This window comes from Gekko japonicus, unplaced genomic scaffold (genome assembly GCF_001447785.1).
Source record: "Gekko japonicus isolate JY-2015 unplaced genomic scaffold, Gekko_japonicus_V1.1 scaffold176, whole genome shotgun sequence".
Taxonomy (NCBI): domain Eukaryota; kingdom Metazoa; phylum Chordata; class Lepidosauria; order Squamata; family Gekkonidae; genus Gekko; species Gekko japonicus.
In genome coordinates, this window is record NW_015160840.1 from 1,592,711 (window position 1) to 1,611,420 (window position 18,710).

At 42.7% G+C, this 18,710-nt stretch overlaps 1 protein-coding gene across 2 annotated transcripts; it reads right to left on the minus strand.

The window, feature by feature from the left end:
• Nucleotides 1-6,978: 6,978 nt before the first annotated feature.
• On the minus strand, nucleotides 6,979-18,215 carry ESM1 (endothelial cell-specific molecule 1). 2 transcript variants are annotated; one of them, XM_015419108.1, is made up of 3 exons: nucleotides 17,780-18,215; nucleotides 12,108-12,263; nucleotides 6,979-7,079 (listed from the first exon to the last, which is right to left on the minus strand). In XM_015419108.1, the coding sequence occupies exons 1-3, from the start codon at nucleotides 18,078-18,080 to the stop codon at nucleotides 6,979-6,981; spliced, it is 558 nt and encodes a 185-aa protein (XP_015274594.1). In that variant the 5' UTR covers nucleotides 18,081-18,215. The 2 variants fall into 2 exon arrangements, with proteins under 2 accessions (XP_015274594.1, XP_015274604.1); XM_015419118.1 differs by lacking the exon at nucleotides 12,108-12,263.
• Between the last annotated feature and the right edge of the window lie 495 nt (nucleotides 18,216-18,710).

An 18,710-nucleotide genomic window follows, 5' to 3' on the forward strand; every position in this document is an offset into this window, starting at 1 on the left:
TTCTCCTGACTCTGTTCCTGAAAATAGTTCCTCTGACTCTGGGTACAGGCCCCACAGTTTCTACAGTTAACACATAGGCAAATAATTCATTTAGTTTCTCTACCATCTCCCCATTCTCCTTTAACGATCCTTTTATTTCTTGGTCATCCAAAGGCCCAGCTGTGCCTCTGGGTGGTTTCCTGCTTTGTATATATTTAAATAAATGCTTATTGTTTGACCTGATGCTTTTAATAATCCTCAAACTCTCTTTTTGCTTGCATAACTGTTAACTTACACTTTTTTGGCCAGCCCCTGTGTTCTCTTCTGTTCAGTTCATTGGGGCAGCGCCTCCACTTTTTAAAAGAAGTCTTTTTGTTTTTATGGCTTCCTTGACTTGGGTCATTAGGGTTAACCCTGCAGGCATCCTAACCTGGATAATGTATTCTGTCTGGACTTCAGTTAGTGAAGTTTTAAATAGCTTCCAGGCATCTTCTAGGGATCTGATTCTCTTCAGGTTCCTTTTCAGCTTCCTTCTATTTAGTCCCTCCATTTTTGTAAAGGTCTTTTGAAATCAAATGTTACTGTTTTGAACTTCAGGAATAACTTTCCAATAACATGAATGCTGAACTTAATAGCATTGTCATCACTGTTCCCAGCTGGTACAACAACAATTACATCTTGCACCAGATCTCGAGACCCACTCAGAATCAAGTCCAAAGTCACCCTCTGGTTGGCTCCCTGACCAACTGTTCCAGTGCACAGTCACCATAATGCCTAGGGAGTTCATCTCTACAGCATGATTCAAGCACATGTTTTACCTAGTCAATGTGAAATTTGTTGAGGTCACCCAGTATTACAACATTATCTGCTCTAGTCACCTTCCTTGTTTCTTTCTTTCTTCATCTCAAGATCAGCCTCAAGCGCTTGATCAAACAGATGAAAGTACACCCCCCATTTTTAAGTAACCCTTAGGACCTAGTCTCTCCACTCATAACTATTCTGTCAGGGAGTTCATTCCCCTAATATTTTCTAGCTTAATTCACTCTTTAAGCTGCATCTCCCCCAACTCATCCTTCTCTGCCCTGTCTATAGAGCTTATACCCATGGATGATCCTATCCCATTGATTTATCCAGTTTCACCATGTTTCTGAAACAGCTACTATATACTATATTAAGCGCCAGAAGCATGGTTCCCCCTTTGGTTCAAGTGAACCCTGTCTCTTTTGTAGAGGTTAGGCTTGTCCCAGAAAGTTCCCCAGTATCTAACAAACCTAAAACCTTCCACTCAGCACTACGTTCTCATCCACATATTGAGACCTCTGATTTTTGCTTTTCTGATTGGTCCTGCTCATGGAACTGGTAGCAGTTCTGCAAATGCTAGTCTGACACTGTTAACTATCACACCACATGGCCTCTCTAGCGGATAACCAGGAACAGTCCTCTATAGGATTCCTTCATTCAGTGTCTCCACCCTGTCCCGCAGAAATAGGACAGGTCACAGTGTTATGTATTGACTTGAATGTAAATACTGATATGCGAATCGCCTGATTGAAACGCAATGTTAAGCTTCGCCCTGGGCTAGGATCCTAATGTAACCAATAGGAGCCCTAGCCCAGAATGTGTCTGCCAATCACCGTACAAAGCGGGACCGCTTGTGATTGGGTGTATTCTCTTCAACCTCATAGGTTGCTATTTGTACAGGGGGTGTGGCTACACTAGCCGGGAAGGTTTAAATATAGACAAGCCAGTGTATTTATGCTCTGATGGGTTCTGGCTGGCGATTGTTGTACCGTGTTGGAGAAATAACGAAGCTGAAGAATAAAACCGCATTCTTGCTGAAATCACTCTCCGACTTCTTTGTTAAGTTCGCGACTTAACACACAGTTTAGGAGCTGCAATATGAGGAGGAAACTATAGTCCCTGATATGTAAACTGTATGTCTGCTTCACTGCTTAATGTATTTAAACTTGTCTGTACAGCAATAAAAAAGAACAATCTGTTTTATGTTTTATTGAACAATAATAAAAGATATACACTTACAAAATGAGTTTGCTTATTACATGTGCATTTGAGGAGCCATCATAGTCATCGGTATTTGGCAAAGAACAACGAAAGAGTAAAATTCATGTCAATATTCACAGCACTATTTAAATAAACTCTCTCATCATATCCATCAAACCAGACAAGGGTCTTGCTTCTATTGATTCTGCTCAAAAATTTCCTGGAGAAACATGAGATTTTCACTTGCCATTCCTTTCTAATGATCCATTTTCTGACAGGATTGTTTGCATTTCTGTAATTTTGGTTGTGTAAACTATAGTCCCTGATATGTAAACTGTATGTCTGCTTCAGGAGACACTTTGCTTAAACTTGTCTGTACAGCAATAAAAAAGAACAATCTGTTTTATGTTTTATTGAACAATAATAAAAGATATACACTTACAAAATGAGTTTGCTTATTACATGTGCATTTGAGGAGCCATCATAGTCATCGGTATTTGGCAAAGAACAACGAAAGAGTAAAATTCATGTCAATATTCACAGCACTATTTAAATAAACTCTCTCATCATATCCATCAAACCAGACAAGGGTCTTGCTTCTATTGATTCTGCTCAAAAATTTCCTGGAGAAACATGAGATTTTCACTTGCCATTCCTTTCTAATGATCCATTTTCTGACAGGATTGTTTGCATTTCTGTAATTTTGGTTGTGTTGGCTCCTTCCTTATAAGCTCTGCTATTCAGATCCTGAACTCAGCCATACAAATTCAACATGGTCTAAATCTGGGGCTATTGAAAGGCTGAACAATTGGTTTGGAACCAACAAATACATGGTGAGAGAAAGGGCCACCCAATGCAACTTTCATACTTCAGTTGTTTGATCAAAGGAAGAGAAGGGCAATTTCACTTCAGTTCCTCTCCTGTGGTATACTACTCTGTCCAAGAACGGCCAGCACCAGCTTTTCAGGAGATCTCCAGGAGATGCTGAGATGAGGACAGGGCTGGGAAGATCTCCCTCTGCAAGTGCCTTGTGCTTGCAGTTCATAGATGCAACCCAATAAATTAAGGCCATCTTTTTTTTACTTGCATATAGGGCTATTTTTGGGCAGGAACGCACAGGAACCGAGTTCCGGCTGGCTTCTGACTTGGCCACGCCCACGCCTACAGCCAAAACCTCTGTGCATGCATGGCTACAAAGGGAAGGCCTGGAGAGCGACCCCCCTGGTGACTCCGAGGCAGGCGGGCCAGGGGGCCCCTGGAAGGATCAGGGAGATATTTAAATGCCTCCCCGTGCCTCCCCTCCACTCCAAGGGTCGGCTTGCCCAGGCAAACCAAGGGAAGGCATAGGGGTGTGGCCTAATATGCTAATGAGCTGTGCTGTCAGGGGTGTGGCCTAATATGCTAATGAGTTCCGGCTGGCCTTTTTCTACAAAAAAAACCCTGCTTGCATATAAATGTTAGAAAATATTCACAGTGTTTAAAAATCACATTTTGTAGGACAAAATTAAGTACTTTTAATTTCCACTTATTTTAGTGTGAACATTTTAAAAGATAATTAACTGTCCCATGGAACTCAGCAAGACTTAGAAGTTGCTTAATCTGATTGAATTGTGCACTAGATTTATTCCTGGTCTTCTCATCTGAGAAAGAGTGCAGAAGGGGCATAGATCACCTCTTAGATGTAACAAGCAGGAACCCACAAGGACTTGTTGGAGGCATCTAATTTCCCTCCTCCTCCACTATTTCCTCTTTCCATTTCCTGAAAGCTCCCAAAGCTTCTCTCCTTTTCCTCCTTCATTCTCTCCTTCTAGGGTTGTCAGCTTCCAGGTGGGACCTGGAGATCTCACATAATCTCCAGACAAAGAGATCTGTCCCCCTGGATACAATAACTGCTTTGGAGGGTGGACTATAGGACTGAGTCCTCTCCCCTCCCCGAACCCTGCTGTCCTGACTCAACCCAAAATCTCCAGGAATTGCCCAACCTGGAGCTGGCAACCCTAGGCCTAGCCCCAATGAGTCCTCCCTCAAAGGCCAAAATAGGCCTGGAAAGAACACTTCCGTCTCCCCCTGCCTTTTTACTCACAGAAACCCAGCCTGGAATACTGTGGTTGCCTAGCAACTGCCACATAGGGAATCTGTTACATAAAGCTACAGGCCCTTCTTTTAACATTTTAAGGCTTTTAAACACCCCCTTGTATTTTCTTTAGATTTCACTCCCCCCCCCCAAAAAAAAAACCTGGGGCCCTTTTCAGGTTTGTGCAAAGATCTGTCCCGTTCACAGCTCCAGTCATTGGATTTAAGTATCCTCAGATTTAGCTGACATCGTATATAAACAAGTGGAGGCCCATGAGACTCATTGGGTGAACCACTCTCTTGCCAAGAGACTCTCTGAGACTCTCCCCCCACCCCCGTCGCTTTCTGTGGCTCACCTGGAGCAGCTGTGGGAGAGCTAGCACGGCCCCCCTCCCCCAGGTTTCTGCAGCTCACTGGAGAGCTGGGAGGAGACTGTGCTGCTTCACTGGGAGTTGCTCCAGGCAAGCCGCAGAGACTCCCCCTTCACTCTCTATGTGGGCCTGCAATATTCGGGGGGGGGGGTTCCTCCCATTTTCTGGACAGGCCCATAGACTGACTGGATGCAGGGGCCCAGCACAACTTCTGGGTTGCACTGCTGCTGGTGGCTTGCCCTGTGTGGCCCCTGGCCTGTGTGGCCACCACTGCTAGTCCTAACAGGGCTCCCAGGCTGCACTGCTGGGCTCAGCAAGGCTTCTTGGGCATAGAGTGGCTCTTGGCCTCTAAAAAAAGACCACAGGAGATAGATTCTTTCTCTGTGCAAGCACAGAGAATGCTACTTTACTTTTCAGGGGATTTAAAAAAAAACCCCTTTTTAAAAAATTCAATTTTTTCTGCACACTTCGGAAGTGTGCAGAAAAATCTCTTGAGCCTCCATGTAGCCCTGATCCACAGATATAGCCAGGGGTCATTTCCTGCAGGAGTGCACAGGAGCGGAGCTCCTGCAGTAGAGTCCAGGGGGCGGGCACATGCAACAAGCCCTACCCCATGCTCCCAGCAGCCCTCAGTCAGAGCAAAAAGCAGCCAGGTAAGATGCAGAGCTTCCTCCGGCCCAAAATTGTCCAGTGGCACCTTTAAGACCAAGTTTTATTCAGGTACAAGCTCTCCCTCCTCTGCGAGGACAGATCTGCACGTTCCCCCCCCCCAAAAGCTAGCAATCCGAAACAGTCCAGTGGGGCCTGAGCGGTGGGTATTGCCTTCTGACACACTTCCAGTGATGTCATGGGGTGTGGCATATGCAAATAAGTTATGCTAATGAGCTATGCTAATGAGCTCCTGCACCTCTTTTTCTATCTGCAGATGTGGGCCATGAGGGGCTATTAGAATATAAGATGGTGTACTTTTTAATTTTTTTTAAATTTTCTTTTTAACTGTTGTTGCTAGATCAGTCATTTTTTAATGTCCACCTTATATAGTTGTTGCTACATAGGTCATAAAACATATGCTACTGAAATACTTTAAAATTATTTATGTCTTCAAACTGATGCTAAGTTTCCTCCTATAACTGCTAAATTCTCATTTGCACTTCAAATTTTGTAATTTTTTCCCCTGGCAGGTTTATATTGTTCATAATTATTATTTGTTATACTGTTTACATATTACTAATAGCCCGTATAATTTACTTGCATGAGAAATAGCCCCTAAAAATGATCATAGTTCAGTCTGTTTGATGAATTTGAAATGGCTAATACATACTGTGCAAAGTAATTTTTTTAATATAAAGGATGCACTTTTTAATCTATTAGTTGTCAAATATATAAAGTCTGAGGGAGCAAACTCCTGAATGAAATCATTCAAGTTTGTTGAATTTAACCACCCCCTATAAGTACAGGATTACAATCTAAGGCCACAATCCAGTACAACAAAATTAAGTGTATTTATATCCACTGATATATTTTCAGCTGGATTATGGTCACACAAATCAAAACTGTGAATCAAAAAACATAAATAAATCTTGCACAAAATATTTTACCGATTGGTTGAAGCATAAACTATGGCTGGCCAGAGGCTACTTTGTAATAGGGCTGCCAAATCCCCCCGGGGGGTGGATTTCCCCCCACTTTGGAGGCCCGATTTCCGCCGCCGCGGAATCGGGCCCCGGGGGAAACCCCACCCTGGCGTGCACGTCAGCCAGATGTGACATGCTGACGCCGGGCACACTGGGGGCGGGGCCACAGCCATTTGAGGGGAAAACATAGACACCGAACGGGAGTTGTGGACGCCGAATGGGAGCCCCCCGCCACCAGGTAAAAACAATTTGGCAACCCTACTTTGTTAGGGGCATGAAATTGATTCTCAGCAAGCCAAGTGAGTTGGGTCCAGCCATTTTTTTTGTTCAGTCTCACCCTGTTCCCCTCCATGCGACAGCCCTTGTCCCATGTGGCTTTTGTACATGCAGGTTCCATGATCCCACAGCTGCCTTCAGTGGTCAAAGGGATTTTTCAGCAGCAGAAAAGCTGTCTGGATCCAACCCAATATATACACAGCAGAGGGAAAGAAGAGAAGTGGTGAGGTTAAAAGGCCAGAAATGCAGGAAGTATTCGCTTCAAATGTTTCGACATTTCTGTGCAAAACTCAAACGTACACAAAACAAGGATGTCAGTTTTAAATGAGCATAAGGAATACTACGTGTAGGGCTTGCACAACCGAGATGCCTGTTTAAGGTTTTCTTCCGTTTGTCAATATTTTACATTCAAGAGTTCATAATACATTTTAGTATTCAAATGCTTGTCAGAACATATCCTTAACATCATATACACTATACACAGTCTATGTTGAAAGTTTGCTTTTTTTTTCTCCTGAAGATACATAGATTAGATTTTTACACACTTCCTTTGCTGGAGATCTACCTTTCTTAAAGTGAGCTGTGAACATCCAACAGTTCTGAAGAAAGTAATAGTTTGAAAGTCCTGCACGTATAGCCTGATATCAGCGAGGATTTAACCATTTCGTTATTGGGGAGCGAATGGCTTTCTCTTTGGCAATGTCCTCTTTTACAGAATTTCCATCTCCAGATGCCATGTCGTTCTCTGCATGTTAAAAAAAAAATAATACATTTGAGAAATAGATTCCCCCCCAAATATCTGCATTTGGTAAAGACGTTTAGAAAATTTTTTAATTGATCTGAGTTTTAAAAATAAAGACTGTACTTACAGTGTAATTATAATTATATTATAACTAGGAGTAATGCCCGTTGTGGGAAGAAATACAACGGCATCTAGAAGAAAGCTCCAGGTGAGTGTCCCGACTGTGGCTGGTGAGGCGGCAGAGGGAAGCGGAAAATGGAGGGAGGCAAGCCATGTTTCTTTCCTTCTGCTTAGCTATAAGGCAGGGCTGTCTCAAGTCATTTTGCTGCCCCAAGTGGGTAGAATGGGAGGACAGCCTCATGGTAACAGATATGGTTCTTTCCACCTCTGACTTGTTTTTTGAGGGGGAGGGGGGGTGTTATGCAGTGGCAGCTAAGGTAGAAAAGCACCTTCTCCTGTGCCATGTTTTCTGGGTTCCAAAGGTCTGGAAAGTAGTTCCATAGCCGATTGCACAGTTGCCAACTCTGGGTTGGGAAATACCTGTAGATTTGAGGGGTAGAGCCTGGGGAGGGCAGGATTTGGGGTGGCGAAGGACCTCAGCAGGGTATAATGCCATAGAATCCACTGCCCAAAGCAGCCATTGTCTCCAAGAGAACTGATCTGGGTCATCTGGACATCAGTTTTAATAGCTGAAGCCCTGACTGCTACGTCAAATTGGCTGTCATACAGGGGCCATCTCAGCAGAATATAAGGACACAAAGTCCACCATTTTCTCCAGGGGAACTGCTCTCTGCCATCTGGAAAGCAGTTCTAATTCTGAGTGATCTTTAGCCCTCACCTGGAGATTTGCAACCATGGTTTCCCCCAACAGACACTAAGGGGAAATTTATTTTACCTCAGAACATCAACAGCAAACTGTTTAGAATGTTAGAGGGAAAGGCCAGTGAGGCCGCATATGCAAACGACCTCTGTATGCCAAGGCAAAGGCGAATCAGGCCACATATGCAAATGACCTTTGTGTTCTGACTGGCTGTGGGGGGGGGAGAGGAACAGCAAACTGTTTAGAATATTGGAGGCAGGGCTCAGGCAAAGCAGCCAGTAGATAGGGAGACCCTCTGAATGACAGATCAGAGAGTGAACTGATTTTGGAGCGTGTTGGAATGTTCAGGTGAGTCCATGACCAAAATAGAATTATATATACCAGAGGATGGGAAGCAGAGTTACACCCTTCTAAACCCATAGATTTCAATGAACTTCGAACAGGGTGACTCTGGTTAGGTGGTAGCAGATGCACACAAATCTTTCATATGAGAACAGAACTGTCTGTGTTGCTGGGACTGGCACCCAGTTGAGGGCAATCAAGTAGATGCATGAGAGAGGAAAACGAATTCACTGAGATGCTGAAAATTTACTTCTGCAAGCTTAGCTTCCTGGGGAGGATGGTGGATTGTGCCCCAAATTAAGAAATTGTTCTGCATTGATTATGCTGAGCTGTCTGACAACTGATGGACATTTTGCTGTATGTTTATTGCATGAAATTTATCTCAGGTAGTCCTTATATCATTGGTGGAAAGTGCCATCAAGTCGTGGTTGGCTTATGGTGACCCTGTGGGGTTTTCACGACAAGAGACATTCAGAGGTGGTTTTGTCTCTAAGTAGCAAGCTGGGGCTTCCTTGGTAGTCTGTCATCCAAGTACTAACTAGGGCTGGGCTATCCAGGTCAGGAGAGTCTTTAGAGTCTTTAGATTAGTTCAGTTTAGATTAGTTCAGTTCTGTGAAAGTACAAAGGGGTGTCTAAATCATGGAGTCTGCACTCTTAAGAATGCTTTCCTTGCAGTAAATCCCACTGAGTAAAATGGGACTTACGTCACAGTAGACCTATTATGGATTGCACCCTTAAATGGAGGCTAGGGAACCAAGACAGTTAGTTTAAGTTCTTATTCCTGTTAGAGCTCTCCTAATTGACCTTGAGCAAATTAACTTCTGGTTATAAATCCAATTAATATAATTATGCTACAATGACTGCATAATACATAATTTTTCTTGGTGGATTGCTTTTTGTTGCTGTTTTTATTTATTTATTGATATTATATCCAACACATTTTTACTGCTGTTTTATTGCTGCTTTTATTTGGCCAATGCAGTTGCCATGTTGGATGCCATCTTTTAGTCTGTTGCTATTTTAGACCTGTATTTTTTATTTTTAAATTTTATTTTTTGTCAGATTTCATTTTAATGTCAGAACACCTTGTGGGTTATAGCTTTTTCTAAATTAATTAACTTAACAAATCTCAGACCATCTTGAAAATTCAACTGTTCAAAATCATGAATTGTGTTCTGTTTTATGTGAACGCCTCAGGCCGTTTCAGCCTTATGAAAATATGCTATTCTGCCTCAGTGGCTTGGATCCACCAGAAACGCCCATTTCCCCACTTACTACAGCACAAAATATCCCCAGAAATGCTGCTCCTTCTCAAAAGCCCCCCCCCAAAAAAAACAGCATGGGGTAGTCAGTGGTCTGCAGCAGGAAAGGGAAATCAGTGAATGTTGCTTCCTCTTCCACCCACAGAAACTCTTCATGGGATTCATGCAGTTATCTTTTATGAAAAATTGATTTTACCCTTTCTTGCAACTATTCATTTTAATCCTGAAAATATAAACGTATTTCCGGCATTAAAATATTAAACATATTTACAACATTTTATTTGCACAATTAATATTTACAATATTAAACTTATTTATTTATTTGCTTGCTTGCTTGGGTTTGTACCCCACCCTCCCCGCCAAGGCAGGCTCAGGGTGGCTTTGCAGTTGCCTTCCTAATCACACTAAGTCCACTTTCATGTATGTCGGAGAACGATGTGGCTGAGCCCTGAGAAGACAGAGTGACATGCAGACAATTTGAGACTGCTGGTGGTGGATTCCAACCTTGAATATTCATTCCATTAAAAAAAACTCAGTGAAATATAAAACTTGCACAGTGGGAGAAAAATCCCCTCTTGGTGTGTTATGCCGGTTTTCTATTAGCAGGCAGTTTTAATGTAGAGGAAAATCCCCAAATATGGTCCTCTACCTGCAGTCCTAAATTGTATCCACTCCACCATCTCAGCTGTCTTCCACTTCATTTCTCAACATGTTTCAATCATGTTTAATCCTGTAAATCTTCACATGGAAGAGGAAATAGCCACTGGGCCAACGCCATAGTCTTTTCCTCTGATGGCCAGAATGTCATATTATTTTCAACACCCCAGCCTAACATGTTCCGTAGGCATGCTGATGCTCCATTGTGCACAGAGATCTGGTTATGCTATGCAAGGAGGATCATCTTCTAATGAATGTGCATCAGAGACCCCTAGAGTTCACGATCAAAACAGAAGTGTACCATCAACACTAAAACAGAGGAACCTAGATCCCAAACCTTTTAAATAAGAATTTACCTTTCTTTTCTTCCTTCATATTCAAACAGAGATTCAGAAAGCTCCATCACATTTGCAGTAGAAGCACAGGCAGATATCCACATGTTTCTAACTTCAAGAAAAGTATATAACCATAGAGAAAATATGCCTGACTCTATGAACAGCAGTAGGTATGTTAAGAAATGCCTTTAACGTTGCTCTTGTAAAAGTCCATTCATTAATTTGTAAAGTGGTTGTGCACTGTGATAAGTGAGAAAGGTTGATTCCAGAGGGGTAGCCATCTTCATCTGTTGCAAGAAAACTTAGGAAGTTTTATGGCTCTGCAAAGACTCATAGATTTACAATGCAATTCAAAGCAGGAGTCCACTGGAGTCAATAAACTAAGAAGGGTGTAATTTGGTTTAAGATTAACTGATTAACGGATATTGTGTTATAAGGATGTGTGGACTCCCCATTTCTAAAGTTATGAATGTCCATTTCTGAATAGCTCTGGTCCATGAAAACTTACACTACAATAAGGCTGCAGTCTTGAGAACGGTTTCCTAAGAGTAAGCCCCATTGAATACAAATGGACTTGCTGCTGGGCAAACCTGCTTAGTCTTGCTCCCCCTACATGTGTTAGTCTTTATGGGGGCATCAAGATGATTTTTGTTCACAGTGGCTTACAGTGGTTATGTGGGTGATTGATTGAAATGACTACAATTAAGCTTTGGAACTCTTACTGATAAAGGAATAAAAGGCATGTTACTAAGATTGTGTGTGTGCGTGTGTTTAGCTGACAGCAAGGCCAGCATCAGTACACCCTGAAATGGAGCACCTGGTAAGGCCCAAGGGTTCTGGTACGGCCCATGGCCACAGACCTCACCCACTCACATTCCTCCCTTATCACTCACCCATACATTCCTCCCCACTCTGCTTGAAAACACTCTGCCAGTGCCCACTGAACTCCCAGCCGAACATATTGCCCAGTGACACCAAGGAAGGCATACAGATGGCACATGGTGGTGACAGTGTTTCTGGAAGCCATGAGGGTGGTGCTTCCAGTTGCATGCACTGCCCTGCACTGTCAAGGAAAGGGCTGGTGGTGGTGCAGGTTAATGAACATAGGTGGTGGGCAGTGTTCCCTCTAAGCTGAGTTAGAGTGAGCTAGCTCACAGTTTTTTAGCCTCCAGCTCACTCATTTTTGTCACAGCTCAGGAAGGATCACTCCAGAGCAAACTAATTGATGCATTAGCCAAATCACTTGCTCACAGCTCTTATGCCAGGAACTCACAAAATAGAATTTTTGCTCACAAGACTCCACAGCTTAGAGGGAACATTGGTGGTGGGAGGGCTTGCAAGCATGTGGGGGACACAGGCTGGGGGGCATAAGAGTGGGCAGGCAGGAAATGAAGTGTAAGCAGGGGAAGTCCCCCCCAAATCCTGGAAGCGCCCCTGGATGGCTAGTAATTGTCAAATAAAAGTCCACCAAAATCAAGCATCTTTTGGTAATGACATGTGGCACTATCCCTCAGAAAAAGTTTTCAGGAGCACAAGAGCATAACAGTGGTGTTGTGCAGTTCCCATTAATTTCATTATGCCTGCAGCAGGAAGTTGTGCCAGTATATGAGTTTACCTGCATGTGAAATTAATTTCCGTCTGTTAGGGGGTTTCGATGCCGACAGTTGGAAAAACGAAAACTTTAAACACTTCCCAGTTACTCGGTCACATATTCCAGATGGACAATTGCATGTTCGCCTGCATTCTAGTCCATAGGTGCCATAAGGACATTCTGGAAGAAAACAAATGAAACCGCAACACGTATGTTAATGCAATTTCTCATGGATGAAAGGCTGTGATGATTTATCTCATTCGTTTTTTTAAAAAAACAAAATTGTTTAATGTTTAAGATCTTGCTGAGGCTAAATGGGACCAGCTCTAAGAACATAAGAAGACCAGTGGCTCATGTAGTCCAGAATCCTGTTTCACACACTGGGCAACCAGTTGCCTTGGAGGGCTAACAAATGTTAAGGATATGTTCAAAGACATGAGCCCTGATGTTGCCTCCTAGTACTGGGATTCGGAATTTTGCTGCCTCTGAATATGGAACCAGTAGCTGTTGATGAATATAGCCTGCATGAATCAGTTTAATCACCTTTTAAAGCTATCTCTGCTTATCACCATTACTACATCCACTGGCACTGAATTCCACAATGTAATAACTTGGTGAGGCCTAGTCAGGGCCTGGTGGGAGGGAGATATTCTGATGTACCAATGGACATCACCTTCCATTCTATGATGGAAGAAGAGCAGAATATAAATGCAACCTGGTGAACAGTTTGAAAACACTGTCAGAAATGTATGTATAAATAATAATGCTTTTGCAATTTTTTACATATGTCCAAATTTCTCCACAGAAGCAAAGGGATTATAATACATTTTTCCATTTTTTATTAATTCAATTTATACCTTGCCCTCCCCACAAGCAGGCTCAGTCCTTTGCAAAGACATTTTAAGTTATGTTTCTTTAAACTCTGCCTTTCCCATTGGAAAACAATCTTAAAAATGTAAAACTCATGTGGAACCAATGATCTTGATTAGAAATACAAATTGTTGAAATCAAGCAGCTAGTGATACACCAGGTCTTGAGGTAAAAAACAACAACCATACCTGTCCATGTACTATTTAAATTGATAAATACCCTTGCAAACAGTGAAAGAACTGAAATCTTTGCCCACTTACAGATATAAAGGAGATAAAGAACTAGGTGTGTAAACTGAAATGTATTTATTTGCACATATTTAAACATAATGGTTAACAAACCTTATTAAACTTCTTGAGTCCTTAACAGGTCAATAATTGTGCAAGTTTATTCAAACATTATTCCCTCAGCTCAATTATCTTCAGTGCCCAATAAGCATGCATAGCAGTATCATTGAAGTATGCCTGCAACACCACTATCACAGCTTTGATTTTTTTTCCAGAATATTTTACAGTTTGAAGGAAAAACCCAACCCAAATCCCAATAACTACAGGCCATTATTATTCTAATGTAACAGAAGAAGAGACCAAGCAGAAGATACTGGATAGTCTCCTACTGGCTTTTCCAATTGGAAAGAAGGTCGCTTTTTGACCACCATGGGACTCATGTGGACAGGTTGGTGGCTATAGTGAGAAGGTGAATCAGAACAGACTGAGCAGAAAAGCTGACAGGATCCAACTCAGAGACTCACGTGGTGATTCCATGAGAGAGTTCAGACCAAGCACCAAACTACATGGTATGACTTTTGATGCATAAGTAACCAGTTCAATCTGGCTTTGAATCTGTCAGTGAATTCCCTCCTAGGAACTCATTTCCCAAGTTTGTGGGGCTCCAGTTTGGATCAGGACATGGTGCAAAGGAAGAAGCATGTTCAGCCTTCCTTCTGTGCAATTTTCCTCACCAGAAATGGCCAGGGGGCTTAGGGATGCCAGCCTCCAGGTGGGACCTGGGGATCCACTGGAATTACAGCTTATCTCCAGACCACAGAGATCAATTCCCTTGGAGAAAATAGATGCTTTGGAGGGTAGACTCTGTGGCATTGTACCCCACTGAAGTCCCTGTCCTGCCCATGCTCCATCCCCAAATAGTTTCCCAACCTGGAGCTGGCAACCCTACCCCTCCATCCCACCTGGCCACCCTACAGGGGCTGCACACAGACTGATAGGCTGCAAGTGCTGTTTGTGGGATCTTAACACTGAGGTATGCCTCTTAGATTTTACATCTGAAGTGTTGCAGCAACTTTTTAGTTTCTCTGCTTCCTCTTTCCACCCCAAGTCCTTTTTTCATATATCTTCCTTTATAACTTTCATCAGTGCTTTAATTTTTTTGTGGTCAAGAAGCACTGAGGAATTTTGAATGACAAGTTCAGCAGAACTGCATGGCTTGGCCCCGCTTTGGTAAGCAAGGCTGCGGAGTTTAATCAGTTAAAGGTTCCGTTGATTGATAGATGGGGGACCAATCAGCAAGGATGAATATTACAGGCACACTTGTTTACTTTCAGAGACTATTTTGGTTCCAGGGTGTGACTGTAATAGGAACTGAAAAAGGAAATATTAATCAAGTCCTTTCCTTCAAACCACAAATGGTAGTTTCTCTTTATGAAACTGTAATTTGTCTTGGACTTCCCTCACTATCTCAAAAGAGGCTTTGGTAATATGCAAACTCATTTAGGGCATATTATTATCCAACTCAAAAATTCAGCCCCATTTCAAAGCATTGGCTGCAGCTTTCACTGCAGCTGTGCAACACATTTTGGGGTTCTTTCAGCTGAAGCATACCTGGGACTTTGATGCAAATGAAAAAAAAATGCACTGGTCAAAATGTTCATTTGAATGACAAACGTTTTCTTCACATAACTTTTCCTTACTGATACCTAGCTCATGCTGGGACTTCACATATGTGGCCCTGAAAAATAAACTGTGGTGGGTCCATTTAGATATTTGGGAGTGGATATGGGGTTGAATTTAGTCCCCCCAAAAACACCTAATTGGCAGAAATGCACCTTGTTTTATAGGACTATACACATATAGGACCACCATTGCACACATGCACCATTGGATTGGGGTCTAAGCCTACAGTCTTATGCACATTACCGAAGATGAAGAAGAGATTGGATTTATACCCCGCCCTTCACAACCCAAAGGTGTCTCAGAGCGGCTTACAAACTCCTTTCCCTTTCCCTCCCCACAACAGACACCCTGTGAGGTAGGTGGGGCTGAGAGAACTCTGACACAAACTGCTCTTTTTCAAGAACAGCTCTTATCAGAGCTACGGCTTGCCCAAGGCCACGCAGCCAGGTGCAAGTGGAGGAGTGGGGAATCAAACCCGGTTCTCCCAGATTAGAGTCCACGCACTTAACCACTACACCAAACTGGCTCTCAAGTCAATTTGATAGAAGTTAGAAAGTGTTTATGATTTACATAAGGTGCTTTCTGATGACAGCCAAGGTATTGCTTCTTTGTAAACTAAGAAAAGTGCAGGTGTACCATTGCAAAGGTGCAGAAGATCCCTCAGACTTTGGTTCTAAATTCCTTTATGTTAGAGAGAGTGCTGCTAACTTGATAAGGGATTCACTTTCCAAGAAATGCGTCTGGACTCTGAGGCAGTATGAAACAAATGTTGCATTACCTCTTTCAAATTACTGAAGCAACTGAAGCCCTACAAACTCTGTTGCTTTGTATAATAAGAATTTGTTATGCACTGATACCTGCCATCATTCTTGCTTTCTGAAAGCAGTTTCACACATTACATCATTTTCAAAATGTGTGCATAAAAATGTAATGTAATGGGGGGGGGTTGGGAAGAGCTTGTTAGCTTGCTAGCGGTAACTGGGCTGACTTTGTTTCTTCCTCACTTTGCAGGTGCTTAAACCTGGATATGGCCAAAGACATGAGCCCTTGAGCATGACACACAGGGCAATAGCTACAGGACCCTTGACCCTCACACTTAACCTGTGGCTCACAGCCTGGGACCTTTGATAGACAGCCCAGTGGATGAGAACCTGTCCAGGGTGTGTTTCTTTTCTTCATCTTGTTTATTTAAATTATATAGTTTTGGAAATTTCTGTAAGCTAATTTGAGTCCATTTGGGGAGGGGAAAAATAGTGTAGAACCACCCTAATAAATAAAGTAATATAGCTATACAACAAATGCGTGTATTGCATAGGTACATACACCAAGGAGCTAAGAGTAGCCATGGTTCCTTGGTTAGCCACCGTATAAAATATAAAGGGAGCATTTCAAGAACATTGATAAAGGTACTGCTACAATGCTTTTACAGTACAAAGTGAAAGATGGAGAAATGATATTTAGACAGAAGCATTCTATGACCTAAGAAGATGAAGCAACACGCGTCTATTGTCTGATCAGTCCAGACAAAGGTAATTTTCTGTGTGAAGTAATGTGGAAGTTTGTTAGCATGAGTTTCACTTCATGGGTCCATCCAAGTCAGGGGTGAATGTTAGCCAACATAAGTCAGTACAGGGTGTCAGTAAGGAAAGCATCCAAAGTGGAAGCCCCCATTTTCTGCTTTGAGCTCTTTGAGAGAGACAGAGTCCCACTGATAATAATGACACCCTTCTTCTCCATCACGAGTATGGCAGTTTTATCAATGAGACTTTCAGGATCTCTGAAGAATCCAACCTGCCCTCCTACCCACAAAGAAGCAGGAAATGTAAGAACAGAAGAAGGCTGCGTGCACATTATTGTACTTGAGGAGCCAAGTGTATGCTTTCCTCGGAACGAAGTAGTAGAGAGAAGTGGTAGAATTACTTGAGATTGAAGGAGGAGGATTGTATGCAATAGTGTTCCTCCAAGAAATTTTTAAAAAAATTTAAAAGACACTGGAGAAAAAGATTTAACAGAGCATTCTCAGTGATGTGCTGATTTACTACATGTATGGAACGTTCATTAGGGGGGAACCTAAAAATAATATGATCCACACAGCCACCAACAATTTAAGTGTAACCTAGATTCATGCAGTTAGATATATGATTTTTATCATATCTCCCATCTTGAACCTTGCTTTGCTGTGTTGTTCGAGCCAACCAGAATGGGTATCTCTGGCTGTACCAAACACCTCTTAAATGCTTGGGAAGGGAGAAGAGAAAAGCACCTGCATGAATCTGAAGTCCTACAGCAACCCTCTTAAGAATGGTGGGACAGGAAAGAGTGAGGGATTCCTCACCTGGTGCAACCATACCTACTTTAGTGGATGTGGGAGTTCTCCTTGCTACACAAATCTGGCTGTTGTAGAAAACCACTTGCTCATCTCCTCTGTCAGAGGCATAGATTTGTATCAGAACCAGTGTGCTCTTTTTATGTTCCTACCCTGAAATCACCCATTGTTCATATAGCTCCCAGTCGAGCAGACAAATGTGTCCTTTGCCCTGTCAGTGAAGCCAGCGTGGTCTCCTAGGGAAAAGGCTGGCTGATTTATGAAGGGATTAACTCCGAGATTTGTTAGGTAAATCATTGCCCATCAGCCTCGATTCCCCATATGCAAAACAGAGAAAAGATGACCTACCTGGCAGAATGGTTGTGAGATTAAGAGTTAAGCAAGCCGCATATGAATGATTTAGTATGAATTATCATTTGCATCTGTTTAGTTTGCAGAGGCGTTTTCACCGTGCCAAGGCAATACGTACACCATAGCCGTTTTTCTATCTTAAGTCCTAATTGCACATTTTCTGTGAGCCATTCCCAACCTCTATACATGGAGCATTTCCATCATTGCTATGACAACCATCTCCAGTGCCCATTCTTTACCTTTGCAGATACCAAATTCATCACCAAAGTCATCTTCTTCGGAATAAAACTGGCACTTCAGACCGGGGCCGCATTTGACTCCATCCATACCTGAGACGGTTCGGTAGCAAGTCTCCCCCAAGGCTGCAGCGCATACCCTGCAGCAGCCGCAGTCATCCAGGACTGTCCGCTTACAGTGCAGAGGGTTCTTACATTCAGTGCTCTCACAAGGCTCGGGGCAGTCTACCGCATATTTCCCGCTCCAAGTAGATCCAACATGCATGGTTGCCATCAGCAGAAGGAAGACTAAGAAACTCTTCATCTCTTTAGTGGATGGAAACCCAATTTCTTAACAAACAGGTTGAGAATTCAGCGTGGAGGTCTTCTGCTGTGAGGCACAACAGTGAAGAACCAGAAGTAGTAGCTGAAGATCAGCTTACCGGTTTTTTTAGCTTTATACAGCCGTATTGCCCACAAGGGCCCGTCGTCAGTTTCCTCAATCTGGCAGTTCTGTCGTTCTGCCAGCCTCCCTTGTTTTACTTTGCGAAATCCAGGATGAAGGCTGGATTAGCACGCTGCTGCCATCCAGGAATTGAAAAGCCTGAGCTGATGTAATCTGTTATGTTTAGTTGGGTTGTTTTGCAATGAGGACTGAAAATTCTCTCACATCCGTCTCAAATGCTCAAGGACGTCTGCCAGAAAAGTGGGGGGGGGGGGATTGAGCAGTAGTAGGTTACATACCTTCCTTCAGGACAGGAATTGTTTTAATGCTGGATCTATCCCTTGGCAAATAAGACCTTTCTTTTACAAGAGTTGTTCCTTGAAGGCGGTAGGAAAAATCATATATCTAACTGCGTGGTTCCCATGTTAATCTCATTTTCTGAATCCCTGATCCTTTGGTCATACCAAAAGAGACTATTGCTTTAGAAAATGACAACACACCTTTTAAAGT

What these genes read in the sequence shown, in the direction of transcription:
- ESM1 (XM_015419108.1), bottom strand. Translation starts at nt 18,080, where the DNA reads ATGAAGAGTTTCTTAGTCTTCCTTCTGCTGATGGCAACCATGCATGTT. An exon ending in TGAATTTGGTATCTGCAAAG is followed by an intron (nt 12,264 to 17,779) that starts GTAAAGAATGGG and finishes GTTTTCTTCCAG; the next exon opens with AATGTCCTTATGGCACCTAT. An exon ending in GAAATTAATTTCACATGCAG is followed by an intron (nt 7,080 to 12,107) that starts GTAAACTCATAT and finishes TTTAACATGCAG; the next exon opens with AGAACGACATGGCATCTGGA.